Genomic DNA, 20,870 nt, shown 5'->3' on the forward strand with positions numbered 1-20,870 from the left:
TTGAAACGGTATCTTAAAACTTAAAGACAATTTTTAAAGTATTTAAACAAGAAAGGTTTATATATAATATAATGTTTTAGAAAAATAAGAGACAATAAAACCTTTGAAGACAGAAAATCGAAAGTTATCGATAATAGACTATAGACTAAATAATACAGCAGGAAAAAATAAAGTAAAATTTTGAAAATAAAATTGCTACTTATGGTAGAAGTTTCTAATAACAGAATGTGTGCCTGAAAAAAGATAACATAAGAAAGCAGGGTGAGCGTAAACAAAAACGGATTAAGCTAGACATTTTATGCAACTTACACAACCTTTTAATGCCCTGCCACATTGCAACAATCGCATGTATGTCTGTAACACACAGCAATATTGATTTAAGTTTTTCTTCATTATATATTGCGAAGATAATATATGTTTCAAGACATATGGGCTTTCTGAATTCAATATATTTCAACATATATATAACAAAAAATGTGTTTTAAAATGTCGCTATATCAATATATATTTTATACATAAAGAAAAATAGTAGTCTACATTGCAAGGAATTTAATAATTATATTATAGATGCCCGGATATAGTCCACTCATAAACTAAAATAACACATAAATATTAGTAGTAGCTATTTCTGGAGAATACCAACCAGTATTCGGTAAACTTCGTTAATTTCCTCCTGATTTTGCGACATTGCCATTTACAAATAATCGAGATGTACATTATAACGTATCATAAGACCTATTTTGGATTTGACCCTGGAATTGGTAGGACCTATATTTTTAAGGTTGTTGTTTATAGTTTATTAATTCTTGTACTGTTCATATTTTGACAATAATTAGTAATGTAATTAGTAATGGATAAATCATCGATTTGTGAATATTATCTAAAAAGCTATTATAACGCTTTTATGCTGAACGGACATATATGATCCCCATCTAGGTGCGTGTCCATTCAATTTATATTTTGATTTTGCAAATTGGATTCAATTATATACCAAATTTATTATATTTTAGGCATAGTCAATCCCGCAAAAGTAAAAGTACAGAGTAATATCAGTTGATGTTCTTTCTGTGAGTATACCTCATTAAAATCACAGCTCGTATATCATCTACATTCCAGTGTATTAAAATTGAACAATAAACATTGAAGTTTAGCTCGCTTGAAGATTTTTAAAGTTCTACTAGTTTTAAGTGCGACTTCTAAATTTGAGAGGTGAGATTTACTAAAATTAGATAAAAATACGATTTTATCCAAGATAGTAACTAAAATTTCACTGGATGCTGTATGGAATTAATTCCGAGCTAATTTAAATAGTGGCAATTTGAAAACACTAGATTAATTCGCTCATAAAATCAAATCCTTGTTCGAATGCCAGGAGTCTCCAGAACTCCAGACTCTTGTAAAAACTGTAACATTAAAAAGTTTGTTAAAAGTACGCTGGCGATATACCCATGGAGATGGTAAAGTAATTCTGAAAATATTTGAAACATGAACTGGATGTTGTACCAATGAAATGTACTTTTGTAAACAAAAAATATATTTATGAAATTTTTATTATTCAAACAGCTGTTAGTAACAGAGTAATAATATTGTTAACTTTAAAACTTTGAATAATCCCAGATATTGAATTTCAAATGACTGCAGTTATCAAAACCCCGAAAATATTTTTACATTACCACATGATTAGAGAGAAATAAACTTCCGTTAAATTTTGAACTATTAGTGTGCTTGAAAATGTTTCATATTTTTCTGCTGGTCCGAGTTTTCCTTCTTTGTCCGAAATGTCTGCATCATCAATGGTCAAAGCTATGATTTTCGGATACCATTTCTGAAATACCTGGGATAAGTCGTCCGACGACAAAATACGCCATACTCCTGCCACTTACAATCCAACTTCCACAATCCACTTGCGATCCTTTTACAAGTTCCAACCAACCCCATCCGGAGCTCTCCTTCGGTGATTAGTATTGTAAAAATTCCACGTGAGTTTATTCAAATTAGGGTTTGTAACCTTGTTGCCAATAATTTAAACATAACATTACGTATATTGTAAAGTATAAACTACGTATACGTGCGTACTGACAGTCTCAGCCTTCCGATATGTAAGGATAGCATTTCTTCAGCATATTTTGTTTAATAATTTTCACTTAAGTCATCCTGTATTAATGCATTGTCCGCAATAAAGAGACTCTCAGGGGAGAGGTTTTGAGTCAGTAAGACAAGAATTTTGAAAGTTTATATTCTAGCATATTCATGACTCAAAAATGTTTCAAACACTAAAATAAAATACCGTCGCTATATCCTCAGTGCATTTTTAACACACTTTGTTATCGTCCGTGTTTTTTAATTTTTAGGTAAATAATATTTTAGCGTGCGGATTGTCACCTTTAACACCGAAATGACGTTTCTTATTGTTCGCTTTTTCAATTCACAATTTTCTAGCTTTTCACTGTTCTCCGGAGGTCATTTTGTTCAAAATGCATATGATTTATTTTTCTTTCCTTTTTGATACTTCTAATTTTCTTTTATTTGTTATTATACCTATATATCGCGATTAATTATTATACATTAATATTAACACCTGCTATTAATATATAACATGTGCTAACTATAAAAATACTCGGATCTTAGGATCTTACCTTTTTATGTCTCCCCTGGATAAATAATATTTCCCCTGGCATCTTACGAGCCTGTGGAAATATGGCAGGGGAGATAATTTTTGGCTACAAAACAGAAATAATCGTAACAGTATTTACGGTAATTAACAAATGAATATCAGAAGCTATGCACGTATAGTAGTAAATATACATATAAAATAAAATCTTTGGACGAATAGTTACAAAATAAAACTTGTTAGTAGAGAGATCGCATTCACACATTCATACAAGCAAAATAATATTACTGAAACGATTGATAAAATGGTTACGGCGCAGAGCTTTCTTATAACTTAAGGTCAAAGTTTCTTGAAAGCCATGGCTTCCCCAACAACATAAACAAAATCTGTATAAGATACTGTAGATGTAAATATTTTTAAGGAAACGAATATTACGTAACTTTATTGTGAGGTTATATTACTTATTCTAGGTTCTTAAAATAATTTAATAGAATATTAGACTTAAATTTATTACTGTTACGCGAACAGAATCTGTCAGGAGACATACCAGTGGAGATATTTTTTTCATATTTACGGTAGTATTTTGATTAAATTAAGTGCATTTTGGCGACTAATTATTGCAGCATATATTGACCATCATACGGTTTGAATTTGAGTGCTGGCATCTCTGACATTGTGTGTTCAACACGGTATCGCATTTTGTCAGAAATATGTGATAAGAGGAAAATATTTTGATGAATATGTATGGTATAAAGCTTTCTGAATATACGAATGAGTGAAAAAATGACTACAATACATAGAAGTATTTAAATCCTTATAAAGCATAAAATATTATATATAATAATATAAAATTATATATTACAAACTCTTTACAGTCAATTGTGCCATTTATTGAGTGAAAGATTCTTTTGATTCCGAATTCTGAACCATTGTGCGTCCTCAGCCTACGAGCCGAGATGATTTCCCTTGTCGAATTTTGCCTCTTAGCTTATGGAGAATCACAATTATAAAACTTACAAGCACAAATCTACAACCATATCCCCGATCAGGATTCGAACCATTCGCCTATTAACGACGATAGAGTATAAATTAGAAGACAAGAATAAATAAAAGGAAACATCATAAAATTGTTTAATAATTGTTTTCACCTCTGAATATTATTGTTTCTTAAGTTTTTTTTTCCGATGGTAATTACGTCGAAAAATATGGAGTGATTTTAATGTTTTATATCTAGATATAAGAAAAAGCTTTCTCAGAATTATACAGACGTCAAGTGTTTTTTTATTTTTATAGTATAAACAATAAGTGATTTTATATTATGTACAGGGTAATATACTTACAAACTTTTTAGATTTTTAAAAAGGAAATTGTAATAACATTATGTTTCTTGTTCATTTTTCTTTGTTTCCCTAAAATTTAATAATACATGTAATTTAATTTCAGTTTCGTTTGTTTGGAAATCCTGAATTTTTAAGATGAGACGGGAATTCTTTCGGAATGCGCCTACACAGTATAAAATATAAGTGTCCAATTACACGGAATTTTTGGTTTAATTTGAACGATATTTATATAAGTCCCTAACAAATTTTAAAAATTAATTATCTTGATGAAAACTTGAAGAAGTTCATGAAAACTATCGATAATACCTGCACATAAAAGAGTTAACCAAAATTTAAGGAAGCTGGTAGAACTTTCGAAAAGTTCAACCTCAAATTTATGTCAACCCACTTTAAAAATAAACCCTCAAAACAAAAAACGGATATCACATATTCAGAGAATTCCAAATTGATCATATATCAATCTCTTACAAATATCACAACGGGATTCGAAACGTTCAAGTTCGCATAGGAGCAAATATTGATACAGACTACTAAACTCGAGTAAAATTGGATCTGACGGGAAGTTTCCGACCGCTAGGCGGACTAGACAGAGGAACCCACGAAAACTATAATTAAGTGGTCAAATGAACGAAAAAGAGTCCAGTCCATAGGTTGAAAGAAGAGAAAAAACGTCCCTTTGTTGTATTCGGCCTGATCTAGTATGACAGTTCCAAATGACAATACGTTATTATTAAAGAGTTTATTAATGTAAACATTGAGGGCGTTGCACCAATTTTAAAGTCCTCAGAGTCCATCATACATCGACATTCCAATGTTTGGTACACAAATCGGTCAATTGGTTCAGTAAAAGGTCAAGAAAATGCCAGATTACTACAGAATTAGGCCACTTACAGGAGAATATAAGGCAGTTAGTTTGCCGTTGTCTATACAAAATCTTTGTCGGCTTTAGCATCTGGTCTAAGCAGCACTGATACAAGGTCCTACTGCCAGACATATTTGACGACGAAGCGCATTTTAGTAGTGAACAAGCATAATTGGAATGACGCCAACCTAGAAGAGGTTGACCAAGTTGAAATAATCACATTTACTGTATATTTACTGATAGTTTGGTGTGGATTTTACCTCAGTGGCGTCAATAGTTGCTAAGTTTTTGACCCTACTTGAACGATGTTGACATAGACAGCATGTAGATCCAGTTGAATTTTTAAATCATGAAATCTACAAGTCCATGTCAATAAAGTACAATAACCACTGTTGATAGAATTGGCCGGAGTTTTTATTATTTCATACTATATATACCTTTTGCATCTTACATAACAACATCATAATTGAACCTTAAATAATATATTTAACTAAAAATTTATATCTGATACTAAAACCTTCTAAATTAAATCATTAGATTTTTTATTGTTTTATTAGTTTGTTTTTCTACTGATTCGAACCTAAGAAAAACTCATTATATGCTAAAAATTATTATTTTTATAAATAATTCAGGGGTGCTAAATGAAAGATATTTGTAATATTATAGGGTGAAATATTCCTCAAATATCAAGATCATTTTATTACAATTTCTCTTATTACAAACATAATCTTAAGTCGTTCAATAAAATATATTTGACCTTTATCTGTTACTGTTATTTTCTTTCTTACATAAGTAAGAGCCTATAAAGTATCTATACTCCTTTTCCAAATCCAAATAAAGCTGGTAATAATATTCTTATACAAATAATATGATATAATAATACGCAAAATAAAATATTTGATTAACTAATTGCGCAGTATTATAGATACAAATTTTATAATCTAATATTGATTAATTAAATTTATCTATGTGGCTCTCAATATACTATACCTATATAAGCTCTTCTTATACAGTTTTGGAAACAACTCGATTAATAAGGCCAAATTTAATGTAAATTGATAGCAATGAAACGTTCTGTGAGTTCACAAGTGGTACAGAGGGTATGTTTTGTTGTACCAGCTCATAGTGGGTACGACTCGGCCACACCATTCTCAAATAATAGTGATTAACTGCACGGCTGTCCTACAGACACCAAACAAAGCAGAAACCCTGCATGTTTATTATATGTAAATCAGTTTAAATTTGGAAACTAAATAAATTAATTTTTCCTTCTATATCTATATAAGTAACAAATTTTCCATTGATGCTCATTGTATTTGATCTTGGCCAAAATTCTATGCATTGCTCGCCAGTAATAGAGACGAAGCTCTTAGGGCATTTTTGAACATATACCTGGAAAAATTGGTAATGGATCCGTACGTAATACATTTTCAGCAAGTGACCACCTGTAGAGTTTTGTTCTGCAAGCGTTACAAAATTATTTCGGCAGTTATGGCTTGTCGGTATTTACGCCAGCAAAACCAAAGTACTCCAAAAGCGCGTTTGCAATAAAAAAAACTTTCATTCGACTTTGAAACGGTGTCTCTGCATTTTCACATGTTACTAGATACAACCACAGCACAAAACAAATACCAAATTATGTTTAATGAGAGCTCAGTGCTACCTCTATTCGCGAACTTGATAACTAATATCAATCTTGACACACGTATTGAAAAGGAGTTCAGGATATCAAATAACAATAAGAATCGTTCTCTTTTGAACGGGTTCAAAAGTTGAACTGAATTTGTATATTATGTTATCAAACTGATCCCTTACTACGTCTAGGAAAATGGATCAAATACACTTAGGACATAGTCATCAAACTTCGTAAGGTCCATAACAGCGTGAAAAGCGGTAAAAAATTCCACAGTTATTAATCACTAAGTACTAGTTAATAATAACTCTAATATTTTTACATAGTTTTTGGCAGATAAAGTAGTTTAACTGATTTTTGCATTTGAGATAGTGGGATTTATAATGTTTCAATTTGGTGGCTTGGTAGTTGCCCACTAATCTGATGTATCTGCACATTCTCGAATTTATATAGTTTTATTTCATAATTAGATCAATGGTTATCTTTATTGCAAATATAAACAATATGTAAGGCATTGAAATAATATTAGTCCTGAACAATTCATTCATAATGATTACAATAGTTTGACATGACCTCCGTGTGCCTGACTGGAGTTTAACGCGGATTTCTTATTTTCCAAGTTTGTCAAGAAGTAAACATGAATTGGAACTATTGATTTATTCAATCATTCAATTTTCCTGCATTCCGTATTACTGGTGAACTATTAAGACAGTAGACTACCATTGGGACTGCCATGGTTGGGTGCAACCTACCACGAATTTTCGAAGGTAGAAATAGATTCAGTCGTTGCATTTTTATATTGTAAGATCGTTGCAGAGAACCGCACATCAAGCAATTGTTGTAATTCGTAATGTTTATAATGATTCTCACAAACGCATACCTGCCTGCGCTAATAGGGAGTATTGAAAACGCAAGAACATTTTTAAACTGATAAATCTGACTATTTGCGACATCTGTTGTGTATTTATTGGGATTCATATAAACATGCTCATCTACCAGCATTTTCTACTTGGAAGGGTGTCAAGTGCTGTGGAGTAGCTGGAATAGCGAATTGTACACGCCGTCCCCGTTGTACTGATATAGTGGTCGAACTAGATACTGAGCCGTGTAACCTATTAGAGCTTGACAATAAGAACTCTATCAATTTGGATATTATCTGTATCCATAAACTTGAAGGAAGCCAAGACGAGCAGGAAACATTGAGTAACTTCAGCAGAAAATAATTATCAAAAGCAAATTACATTGCCAAATTTTACTTGGCAGCACTTCTTTTCAGGAATGAATGTATAAGAGGTACTAAATGGTACTAAACTTGATCAAACATTTTGTTGGCGTATAAAAAACGGCGTCGACTTTGAGACATTTGCAAAAACCTTGTTAATAATTCCTGGGACACAAGAACCCTGATGCAAGCTGGAATACTTACAACGAAATCTGACTTATTAATCTGGGGGTTATGTGAGTTTTTTTCGTTAATTTTTTGTCGTGTAAACAAAAGCTAAAGCTATGGACAAATTTACTTTAAAAAATTGTAAAATCCCGTAGGCCAAACAGGTAAAAAAAATATTCTAGAAACTATCATGTTAGGAAGAAATCATTTCTTACTTATCTTATCACCTTTTAAAAAATATATTCAATGTATGGAGACAGCTTAAACATTACCGTAACGCAGTAAAATTATGATTATGAAGACAGTCGTATGCTAATCCTTTTAATATTCACCGAAAAGTTAGTACATTTTGCTCCCGTGCAATTCTAGAATTTATAAAATCATATAAAATGTCAAAATCAAAATTAGATGCTTGGTTTATATACTTTGTAATATTTTATTTACTGTATTACTAAAATACAATACAATAAGGGAGAATGCAGAAATTGAATATGAAAAACATAAGAAATCTAAAAGTAATAATTTTTATATTACTCTTAAGTAAGGCTGTTACTATTTATAATTTATTATCATTATTTATAAAAAAATTCTAAACTCTATGTTATTAATGCTCAATATTATTTATTATTTAATAGTATAGTATTAACAACATCTCAACAAGAAGAAACTAAAATTAATAATTAATATTTTTCATATAAAAATATTAACATTTTTGATCACTTTATGAAGAGTATAACTTTCCAACAAACTGATTAAATTTTAAAATTGAAGAATACCTTTCGTATATCTTCATCTATCTGTGCAACTAATAATTGAAATAGACTCTGAATACAATGAGTGAACTAAGAGTTTGAAAATATAGCTGCATATTTTTTTTCAAGGCTAGATTCGGAGAAATTATTTCAATTTACAACGATCTCTAGGATGTGTCTTTAGATTTTTGTTTAATAAGTTTTTCTCTAACAACTGGCTTGAACATTTTCAGGTTTTTAAATTATATGGCGAAAGTAAAAAATATACCATATATATTAATATACCCTTGTAATATACCCTTTAGTATTAAAATGAATATACCATGCATATTTCTTTGTTTCCAACCTGCCATAGGTCAAAATCATAAATTTATCTTACCATAATAAGTATAGCATCTGGATCTACATTTATATTCATTAATTTAACAGCTAACCGTAATAAAAGCAGCTTAAAGGTACCTTCTACATGTTTGGAGAGTTTATATGTATCATTTTTTATTTCGCATTTTAAATTATATTCCATATAATAAATAAAAAGTTTAGAAGTGTATTTGTTTAAAAGCTTTTTTATCACTTATTATATCAGTTAATGAAATCAAAAGCTTTAAAATAAAATTAACAAACTTTTAATTTTTTTCAAAACTATTTTAAGGGAAGAAATGGCGACTTGTTGAACAGCGCTAAAACCGGAGTGTTTTAATCTATTCTAATTTAAACCAAACCCTATCTTTAGGCTTCTCCCCTATCGCATCATTCAGTCAGTAAGAGAGATCATACGGCTGTTCCCTTTTTAATGCACTCAAATTAACTTAGTAAAGTATATTAGCAAGAAAAAAAGAACGGTTAATATTCTGTTGGAAAATACAACATAATTTCTACACTTTGTTAATATTTTTCTATCCAACCCATTTCTCATTGTTATAACAGTTTTATTGGCTTCTAGTTGTAATGATTCTCCTTTCACTTTTTCTTCTGCGTTTCTTCTGCTTTTAGTTTACTAAATGTTGGTCATCAGGTTTGGATTGTGGATCTGCCATCCATTATTTTGAAAGCCGATATAAAGCAACGCTGAGTGTAAAAACATGTAAATTCATCCCGACGTCTATTTTTAGATATTTCACTCGTATCACCATTGAAAACAGATGACCCCTCATATCACAGATCTCAGTCCGTAGCTTGTTCAGTACTAGTCGTATAATTTAACATCTCCCTCCTAATGAAAATACCACAGGGATGGACATGGTCGTTGTCCCGACTAAACAGCTTATAGTTCAAATAAAATTAAGTCTTAGTATCACCCATTCCTGCGTCGTCACTTTTGCATATAAAGATCTTCGAAATTGTACTGTTTCTATCCAAATTTCCATGGTCCCCTATGGAATGGTTTTCGAAGTGTTGGTGAATCCAGATTCGAGATTTCAGACATCCAGATTAGTCTACGACTATGAAACTGGGCTACTATAATCCAATTTTGGTGACCATTCACCCCGAACTGTCAGCTTCTGTCCATATTCCAGACTTTAGCTCACGTTCCCAACTCCACTTAACTACACCAAGAAATACTTCGAGTAACTGCGGAACGATTGCCAATCTAATGTCGACCTGTCTTATTTTCTTGATAATTAATTTGATTCCGGTTAATTAAGTAAATTCGAATGAGAACAGAGAACCCCATGATCTCCCCAGTATCCTGCTAACTGCGCCAGATATAAATGAATACTGACCAAAATAAATTGTGAAACAGTTTTAATCACAATTTTTTTTTACGTTACATTAATTTTATTTTACTTTTTTTATTTTTATTTACTTTAAAAATCTTTTTTATTTAACAGAAAGAACTGGTTGAATAGCGATACAAAGCGACAATGGGGGTTAAAGCAAGTACATGGGGGTACAAAACAGATGCAATGCAGTATTATGCTCGTAAAACACTTGCGAACAGATTGATTGATGGTTGATTTGAAAATTCACAGCGTTTGCATTTAATTTCACAACGTTTGTACCTACCAAACTTGACAGTAGTCTTCTTACTGTAGTACTAAACAGATAGGAATACCTATTTATATAATATCAACATAAATAGCGGATAGTGAGTCACGAATAATATCTGCTAACATATATCTATTTATAACAGAATGTATTCTATTACTTTGTAATAGGAGAACATAATATATAGTCAATTCAAAATAGTACTGACACGTGTGTCAATATGTGTCTGTCTAAAGTTGTTAATTAGTTTTGCAGTCCTGACAATATTATCCTTCTCATTTTATTGTATTTAAAAACAGATAGAATGCTGTTAGAGAAGTTCTATCATGTAACCGAAAGAGCCTGCAAAAGTTGTCCGTTTGTCAAAAGTCTGCAAAATTCTTCAAAATATTTTAATTACGTTTTGTAAATCGGCATACGTTATTTTAACGTTTTGTTTTGATAGATTACAAATCGCCGCGAATTTTATTGAAAATAATTTTTGCGCGTTGCAGTTAAACTGAATATTAAGTACGGGGGCGGTCACTAAAATATCTCAAAAAAATAAAAAACAATATAAACCTAAATCCACCAAAAAAACCGTGTTTATGCGAAACAGGTGACCAATCAAGATCAGAGAGTTATTACTTATTATTTCAAAGAAAAGTTTTAGTCTGAAATGTATCCATAAAAAGCCATAACATATATTTGATGAATGTAGAACATCTCTTCATACACTGTTGGGTAATATAGAATTTAAGTGGTGTAAAGACAACTCACGAAAGGGTTTAATAAAACTTCCAGAGATTGCTTTTAAAAGAATAGAATTTTTAAAAACATATAACAAAGTCAAGGAAGAATTATATCAATTTATATATTTAAATGAGACATTAATTTTCCAGAATGGTACATTGGGTCGCTCATGGCAAGATGATAATAAGTATAGTGTAACGACAACAAAAGTTGATGGAAAAAGGTAAGCGTTGGAATAACTATCGATTAGGTTTTGTTAGTCATAACTAACATAAAATTTGTTAGTCATAACTTAGTAAGTATATATTAAATATTTAATTGCATTTTATGCAGTTTACTTTTTTGGAAATAAACCTGAGAAAAGATACATGGTAGATCAATTACTGAACGTTATGGCCACAGAGTATTATGTCTTCCTCCTTATCACTGCATATTTAATCCAATTAAGTTGATATGGGGTATTGCAATAGACATTCAAGTCGAAAAGGATATTCAAACCAGAACTGTATGGATTTACGGAAAAAAACATTGTCGGAAATAACATCTTCGGTTTGTGTGAGCTCGAAAAGACACATTGAAGAACAAATTGGCAAATGGTAGAATATTGAGCAAGTTTTTGATAAATTGGAAATAAACAGCTTAGTTATTAACTTGATTAGTGTTTCTGAAAGTGGCAGTGATTGAATAAAACTTAATGAATGTTTATTTATGATTCAATGCTGACAATTACCAAGACAGGGTGATGAAATAGGAAACAACTAAAGGTCAGTATACAATTAATATTCTTTAATTGTGTGAAATTTTATTATAGAGTGTGAAAGCTTTATGAGCATATTGTTTTGTTATTGTTCAGAATATACATGAACATTTTGTTAACATGTATGAGGGAAGATATAATACTAACTGTTTTGCAGATATGGCAAAATGCATTGAGAGTGCAGCGTTTAAATATAACTTTATCGAGACAGATGTATAGAGAAAGTAACAGAACAAACTAAAAATAAATATAGTAATCTCATAATGACTTTACAAGGATACAGTACATCGAAAGAAACAAGAACTAAGCGTAAAACATAAATGTGCTCTCTAATGAAAATAAGACACATTACTCAGATATACAATTGTTAATTAGGTGGATTAGGTCTTCGGTGGATACCACTACATAAAAAACGCACCTAGAACCCTACCTATACTAGTGTGGACAAAAGTTCAATGTATATATAATAAAACAACTCTAACCTGTAAATAATAGTGGCTATATAATCAATTAAAGCTCTTCGATAATGTATACATTATATGTACTATACAGTTAAAATAAATTATAATACATAACATTTAGTTCCATTATTTTATTTATATTAAAATTTAGTTACATGTCAGAGCCAAAATGTACTAAAACTCAGAGTTAATGCGGCAACATTGCGTCATTTTGACAGGTCTCCCGTGTCACTACTGTTTTGAATAGACTGTATATGTAAAAATAATTCTAACTGTATACCGTTTATAAATTTTGATTGTGTGATATTTTAATTGTATGAACATATTTCCGGCTCTTTAATTAAAACAACTCACTTTCCTTTACATAAACTCCACTCTGTTTGGTTTTGATTACCGAATCGTATATAACAAATTCTCCGAACAGATTCAAATCTGAAAGAAAATAAACGGCTCTACGTTCTCTCAAACGGCACAATAATCTTTAAAGTTATTTTAAGTTCTCGGGGGGGCAATATACCGTAAGCGCTTCCACATTCATATTTCCACTCCCTATTCGAGGCCTATCCTGGAGTAAAATAATCACAGTTTGGGGGCATGGAGTAAATCACCTAAACAAGCCACGGTAGTTTTGAATTATTAAACCTCTTGGGAGGAAGAAAGCAAACTGACCTTTCAAAAGCAAAATAAAACTGGTAAGTATTATATATTTTATCACTCCTCAACAAAAGTAACAAAACACAATGTGCACCTATAATTATACAGTGATATTTTAATATATTATAATATAAGGACTATGAAAAAAATTGTTTTTAATATTATATACATTATTATAAAACAGTATGTACAATAAATGTTTAAACTTATTATAAGTTTACTATGCATTATTTTCCAAATTTTCTTGATGTATTTGAAACCTATATTAGAAAATAATAAAAATTCTAATTTATCGAGATTCATTTCATATAATTATCATTAATTCCATATCATCATTGTTGATTATCTAGTGACTACATCGAATCTGGTAGACGTGTACCGGAAAGTCATTAACACTTTTTACCGGAGTCAAAACTTAAATAATTTTCAAGAAAATCTGTGCTGTATATGCACATTTTCAGGCACAAACTTGACATATTCTAAAGGTATAAATCTATAACGGTGTTGCTACTTTCGCAAAATATATCATGTATAGCTCTGAAGCATGATGTCAGCAGAACAAAATGACATATGTATCAAATCATAACATTGCATACGTAAGCCTAGCGACATCTGTTAGAAAAACCGGCAATGACTTTCCGGTAGACCTGGTATATTTTTGAACAATATATTTCACATGAAAATTTATAATAATCACAATAATAGGGAATGTTAATATATATATATATCGTCCTTAATTCATTTAACAGTATTGAAATAGTTATTAGAAACTATTTGCTTGATATCACAAATAATTTATCATATTTTCTATTAAATACCTTGAGCAATAAACGGTATTGTTGATATATTGTGCCCTTTAACAATCTATTTCTTTTTTAAAGTATCTTTTTTACCAAATAAGGAACGTGGGCTTCGAACCGGCATCCTTAACATTAAGCCTACCTACTAGCGAGTGAGAAACTTAAAACCCTTACAGAAGAAAACGTTCTTACCCAATATTACTGGTTACTGGTTTAAATGGAATTGTTTCCCTTTTCGGATTTTACGCTATTGCTTAAACGACAAACACTAGCATAAATTTACCATGATACCATGATGGAAACTGCGGCTACCAAGCCAGCAGTATCTTATATGACTATAATGTAAATAACAATTCACATTGGTTGAATAAATGATGTTGCGATTGTGATTTCCATATTAGTGTGAAAAAACTGCTATCAATTTTATGTCATGCTCAAACAGAGCAAACGTCTACAATATGACTTAATAAAGGTATTGAGACTCAAAGGCATTTAAATAACAAAGTTTTACACACTACTTCAGAAGTGCAACAATAGAGATCTCATTGTTGCCATTTTCCCATTGTCTTACTCCCCCTTCCATATTATCCAGATATTACTTCATACCACAACAGCTTAGTAAATCAATACATTTATCAAGACAACACCTGCTTCCACTATCGGCGATTGCAAAACTTCTCTCAATAATACCCAATCCGTACGCAATAGGATAGAGCAAATCATGATCAGCTCTCAAACGAATCATTTCCCCATGGTTCGTAAGAAATATTCTCATATATAGGCAGTTCTATACCAACCTCATCCTCGCCAAAATTGCTAACATCGTGTTAACAAATCACCTAGCAAAATCCCTTCAAATGAAACCAGTTATTTTTATAAACCTTCTCCATAGTCAGGCAACAAAAGAATACTGTAAACGATTTACCAGCGAGAAATTATTAAAAACTAAAAAAACGTCCTAAATTTAAAGTCTTATCTTAAATAATGTAACACCCATTATTGATCAATTCCCATAAGAAATTAAATGATAGGTATCTATAATTCGCAATTATGTACATGCCATTATTGCGGCGATTACCATGACAATGTTACTCTGTCCGATATGTGCCAATTAAAATCGAAAATATTTTTAAAAACTCGTGAAACGTTATAGCAGCCACGCACTCACTATATTATAACTATAAACCATTCTCGAATCCACATAAACACATAAAAAATGTCCAACCGTTTAGGAATTCAATCTATATATATATATATATATATATATATATATATATATATAATTATATATATAATAATGTATATAATTGTATATATATATATATATATATATATTTCTCTTTACTAATACCTGATAGGGTTTAAGCAGAATACACAGAACTAGTTAAGTTTATAAACTCTATCGCTTGAAATTCCACCCTGTTATAATTCAAATCCTATCTATATAATATGGGTCCCATTTCGTAACCTATTCAAGATTTAACCTGAACTCAACCTTGACCTTGTCCTTCATCAAATTCAGACAAAGTCTATTATTTATCTAACATTTATTGGAATCTGTATTTATAACTTGTGCTATCAAAGCGAACACGTTTATGCTACATAGGAATACAACAGGAAGAAGGAAACATTATAAACAAAACATTATATCAGATCATTCTATTTGAAGGCAAATTTGGTCTGAGGCCGAATTTAAATTTTAATGTAACAGGTTTATAAATAAATCAGTTATGTTTTACAAAATGTGTTGTGTACATAAGCTTTGTTTTAAGCTACTAACCCGAGAGGTACGTGAAAAAGCATACTATTGTAATAAAATAATTGTTATGTTTCCTGTTATGTGTCTTTTCGGGATTTTCGCAACATTTTCGTCAATATAATTACATTTGTCTAATTTAACTACTTCAGTCTTTAACTGCGATTACCGAAGTCAAATTCAACAGGTGAAAGGACAAATAGTTTCACTACTAGCATATACGTTTATTATTCTATTTTGACACTTATTTTGACATTAGAAAAGTCCAACAAGTTTCATTTCTATTATATTTATTACCAATACCTTTTTGTGATGTTCTTTATCAACTATCAAAATAACCATTCATGAGAGTTAAAATTAATGTTTTTCATTGTAAGTTTTAATTAATTTTATATTGTTCGGCTACATATTTATGGTGATGTTTACAAATGATATTTTCTTAACAAATGTTTAATAATAAATGATACAATTTATAGACGCTATTTTGATTTTTAAAAACTTAGCAAATAGTTTTCGCATAACTATCTTAAAATTATTTCATAATTCTTCTTTTAATAACTTATATCTTCGACCTTGAAATATTGATCTAGAATACATTATCCAATACTTCGTATTCGCTATCTTTAGTAGAGACTATTATATTTTATCTTTAGTAGAGACTATTATATTCTTCTATAGACTATTAAACTGTTACAACCATCAAATAATTGTGATGCTTAATATAGACTTTCAATAAATACTGTATACGTGCGAGAAGTAAATATTCTATTGATATACCATTCTCCACCCCGAAAAGTCAAAAGCTTATTCAAATTTAAAAAGCTTAACCCTCATGCATACTGAATTATTCGTCAACTACATTCAAACCAAACGTAAGTTAAAAGGGTACATCGCATCTCTTTCTTCTTGTTCTATTGGAAAGATATTTATAAGTGATATCTGAGACTATTCCATATTTAATTATTGATTGTTAATAAAATGTTATTGTAAACATTATTTTCAAAGAGTATTTTGATCGAATTAACAGTAGGAAATGGGCTATATACTATTTCAGGATCTACTAACTACTAACGAAATATGTTCTTAAAGAATAAAGTAAAGTAATAATAATATCAATAAAATGTTTGACAGAGTGTATCATATTACATAATAATTAAACAAACAAGTTAGTTACAAAGAACTAACATTACCCAATATAGTATACATCAAATAATTCGATTAATTATACTTACCAAGCTAAGGATAACTAACACCTGTTTGCTTGAAAAGTTTGATTTTATCAAAATTTTAGATCGTGGCATGTATGTATTATTTTAGAAAAAAATTTCAAACATTTCAAAGGATAGATACATATAGATAGTATATGACCTCAAACAATGTATGTATGTACCAGTTCACAGGCTTGTGAAGACCAGATGTCTTCTTCTGTGGTCTTTAAGTTGACCACTCACCAGTTTAGAAGCGAAATGTTTGCTTGAAAAGTTTGATTTTATCAAAATTTTAGATCGTGGCATGTATGTATAATTTTAGATAGAAATTTCAAACATTTCAAACGATACTTACATATAGATAGTATATGACCTCAAGTGTTGTGATTGAAGCCCGATAAACGAAGCTATTTGATTAATATTTAGTTTAAAAATCTGCATTAAATATATGGCATAATAGTTCTACATTTTCAAAATTATTATTTACTAATAACTAAATATATAGTACTAATAAACTAAATTTTGACGATATATATTATGGCATATATTATGTTGTTAGTGTAAATTTGAAAAGGTTCTGTGGCATTCAGCGCACTCGCCAAACATAATGCCTTCTGATCTACCACTTAATCAGATCGACGCAGAATAGTTTGGCAGGCGCATGGCATAACTGCCATACCAACATCGATATTTCAGCACGCTACTGTAATATTTCCAGAAAGATGAAATGTAGTTGTAAAAGAGGTCGAAAATATTTTGATTGTTGTATATTGTACGTATTGTATTTTTATGTAAATGCATTTTTAAATCTAAAAATTATTATAATATATAGAGGCACTTGATATATTACTTATTTGTTCAAATTTATTTCAACTATTCTAACTGACAAAAAACTCAAAAAGCTGTTTGAAAAAATGTTTAATGAGGAAGTCGTGAAAAACCAACAATGTGTAAATAAGGCTACAACAATTAAAGCAAGGCAATTAAGGCTACAACAATTAAGCTAAAAATATAGCCTTGTAAAATGTATTTTTATAATAATCTCCAGAATGTTTAATTCCTAATATCATCACCCTTCAATACATTGCTGTTTTCTTCCCGTAAGTCAGTAAGACGATATTAAAAAAATTATGTATAAGATTCTAACCGAGAAAACTTACTAATATTTATTCAGTGTTCGTTCCATAATGCGAAGATTCAATCTTCAATTTAGACTCTGCACGGTATAGATTATCATCTTCAAGGCAGCAATAACTTCATAGTTACCATCAGAATCTATATCGCATTAGAGAGAACATTACTATGAGCACTGTGGCTAAAATCTCCCTAGAATTGATAAATAATATAATTTTTAATTCAGCTAAAAGAGATAGTCACATACAAAGCGGTGACGAATCAGGATCACTTTGATGTTAGCTCTATTCGAGATATATTGCTCGATAAATATAAATAAAATGCTTAATAGCGTTTTATGTAATTTACTGCATATGGGGTTCGACAAGGAATTTCTAGCAAGATAACACAAGCAAAAATTGTTTGGAAATGTGGAAAGTATTGTTTATATTGTAAAAATAATACCTTCAGTCTATGTGAACTTTATAAGACTCACAGAAGAAAAATATAACAATAGGTAGAATCGTAACAGGTGTAATGAAGATTGAAAATTAACACTTTAGTTATAGACGAATTGAATAGTGACTCAGAAAGTGTCAGTATGTGCCAGTGTATGAAACTTTCAGGATTATGATTTAGTGCTAACAATAGACTATATGACTAATAAATAATCAAAAAATATAGATTTATAAAAGCAATATACTATAGAGAGATTACTCAAACTACATTTCTTTTAAATTTAATAGTAGGAATACTAGAATTTTACCATAAACATACTACTAACCATCATTTCCTCATACCACGTTTATATTTCTTAGCACGCCTCGATTTTGTTTGGATTATTTATCTCATATTTCAGCGTTAAAATATTGGTTTGTTACTGCTAATGGAAAGAAAAAATAATTGAAGAAAGAGAACATTGAACTGGATTTGATTCGTCAATGATGACTGATACAATGATTTTAAAAAGTATATTAGGCCTTCTATAGAATTGTGAGTTTATAGAAGTGAATAAGGGTTCTAAACACATTAACCGTGAAATATGGTAGGATTAATGAAGAAAACTAATTTAAAATATTATCAGTATAACAGTCTAACTTTAATGGCACGATCGATAGTGAGAATAGTGCCCTATATTTGCTAAGACAAATCAAAATTATATTGATAGCAAACCTGCTGAAAAATTTGATGATGATAATCTGAAGACACAGGTGCAAATATTCTTGACGGTTTTACAAAAATACTATTTTTTTATTTGTTTATTACCCGTCAACCTCTTGGGCTATTTAGGGTGGATTACAAAGGGTTAAGACATTAAGTGCTATAGGAACATTAACAGCATATATAAATTTCATTATAATTTTTTTAAATAATCATTTTCTTAATGTTGTAACAAATGTTGAATTAGGTCTGCGGACTTTAGGCAGCTAATCAGCAGGTTCAGCTGCTCAGGTTGGGCCAATTGCTCCAGTGATCTCGGTATTTTTAGTTGTCTCCTCAGATCACCATATTTCTGACAATCCAGAAGGATGTGTTTGACGCTAAGCTGAGTCTGGTATAGATCACACAAGGGTGGGCTTCGCCCCTTCAACAAATATTTACAAGTTAGTTTACAGTGCCCTACGAATAGGGCTCGAATACTTCGTGCGAGAATACTTGACTTATATCTACTGATGTTATTATAATTGATGGATATAAAATATTTTCTTAATATCCCATAATTTGTTGTTTTTTGCGAGAAGATCCCAATCTAGTTGGATTAACTGCCTATAGAGGTTCTTCATATAAGTTTTGGCATCTGTTTTGCTAAATAGTTTATTTAGTTTGATTGACTACTCTTCCCTACTTGCCAGGTGGTCGGCTCTTTCATCGCCGGGTATTCCCTTATGAGAGGGGACCCAAAGGTACGTGGTTTTTGCTCCCCTATATTGTAGCTTTGTCTGTAGCTCTCTAATGCATGTGATTAGCGGGTGGACTGTCCTTACCGATCTTAGGCTCTCTAGGTAACTCATAGAATCCGACACTATTAATATCGATCCGTTAATAGATGATTCTTCCAAGGCAGATAGGGCCATATAAATAGCCAGCAGTTCCGCGAAGAAAATGGTAGTTAGTGATGGAAGCCAAAAGTGTCTCTCAAGTAGGCTAGACGTGTAAGCGGCACCCACAAAGTTTTCTCGTTTTGAACCATCTGTGTAGATGATAACATGATTCGAATAATTATCTTCAATTATCTGTCGAAAAAGCCTTTTTATTATAGGAGGACTAGTTGTTTCCTTATTCAGAGCCTTCATAGAGAAGTCTGTGTATATTTTTGACAACTGCCATGGTGGTATAGTAGTGATTCTACTGTTCGCTTCTGGTATTGTAATAATCATTCGATTGCATATCCTCTGGAAGACTGATGAAGGTCTTATGTGCCTTTCCTTTATATTTTCGTTTTCTATTTATTCTTATTATATTTCTGTTATCTAGTATGTTTTCCGTGGGAAAAAGGTAGTGAACTGGTTCAATTCTGGATGGAATTTGAATAAACTTGCATAATTTAGTAGTAGGAGCTCTCGCCGTGACTCGAGTGATGGAATCTCTGCCTCGCATTTTAATCTTTCAACTAATCTAGTGCGGAATGCTCCCAGTATGATCTCATAGCAGCGTTTTGGATGGAATCCAGTTTCTTCACGTATGATGGGTGTATGGTATACGTATGAACGTATATGGTGCGGTAATGTAGCATTGGCTTCCATAGTCTAATTTGCTTCTAATCAGCGCCTGATATATATTGCTTAATTATGTTCTATGTGCTCCCCAATTA

At 30.8% G+C, this 20,870-nt stretch overlaps 2 protein-coding genes across 2 annotated transcripts in view; both read right to left on the reverse strand.

Annotated features, from left to right (window-relative positions):
- Positions 1-20,870, reverse strand: part of Fife (regulating synaptic membrane exocytosis protein fife) — a 200,828-nt gene that overhangs the window by 131,446 nt on the left and 48,512 nt on the right. The gene's annotated exons all lie outside the window — the stretch shown is intronic.
- Positions 19,891-20,436, reverse strand: LOC143198697 (uncharacterized). Its single transcript, XM_076408057.1, has one exon. The coding sequence runs from the start codon at positions 20,434-20,436 to the stop codon at positions 19,891-19,893; it is 546 nt and encodes a 181-aa protein (XP_076264172.1).

This window comes from Rhynchophorus ferrugineus, unplaced genomic scaffold, assembly GCF_030347505.1.
Source record: "Rhynchophorus ferrugineus isolate W39M unplaced genomic scaffold, kcgeb_rfMv2 rfM6, whole genome shotgun sequence".
Lineage (NCBI taxonomy): Eukaryota > Metazoa > Arthropoda > Insecta > Coleoptera > Curculionidae > Rhynchophorus > Rhynchophorus ferrugineus.

Excerpts from the sequence above, each read along its gene's own strand:
- LOC143198697 (XM_076408057.1), bottom strand. The coding sequence starts at position 20,436 with ATGATTATTACAATACCAGAAGCGAACAGTAGAATCACTACTATACCA.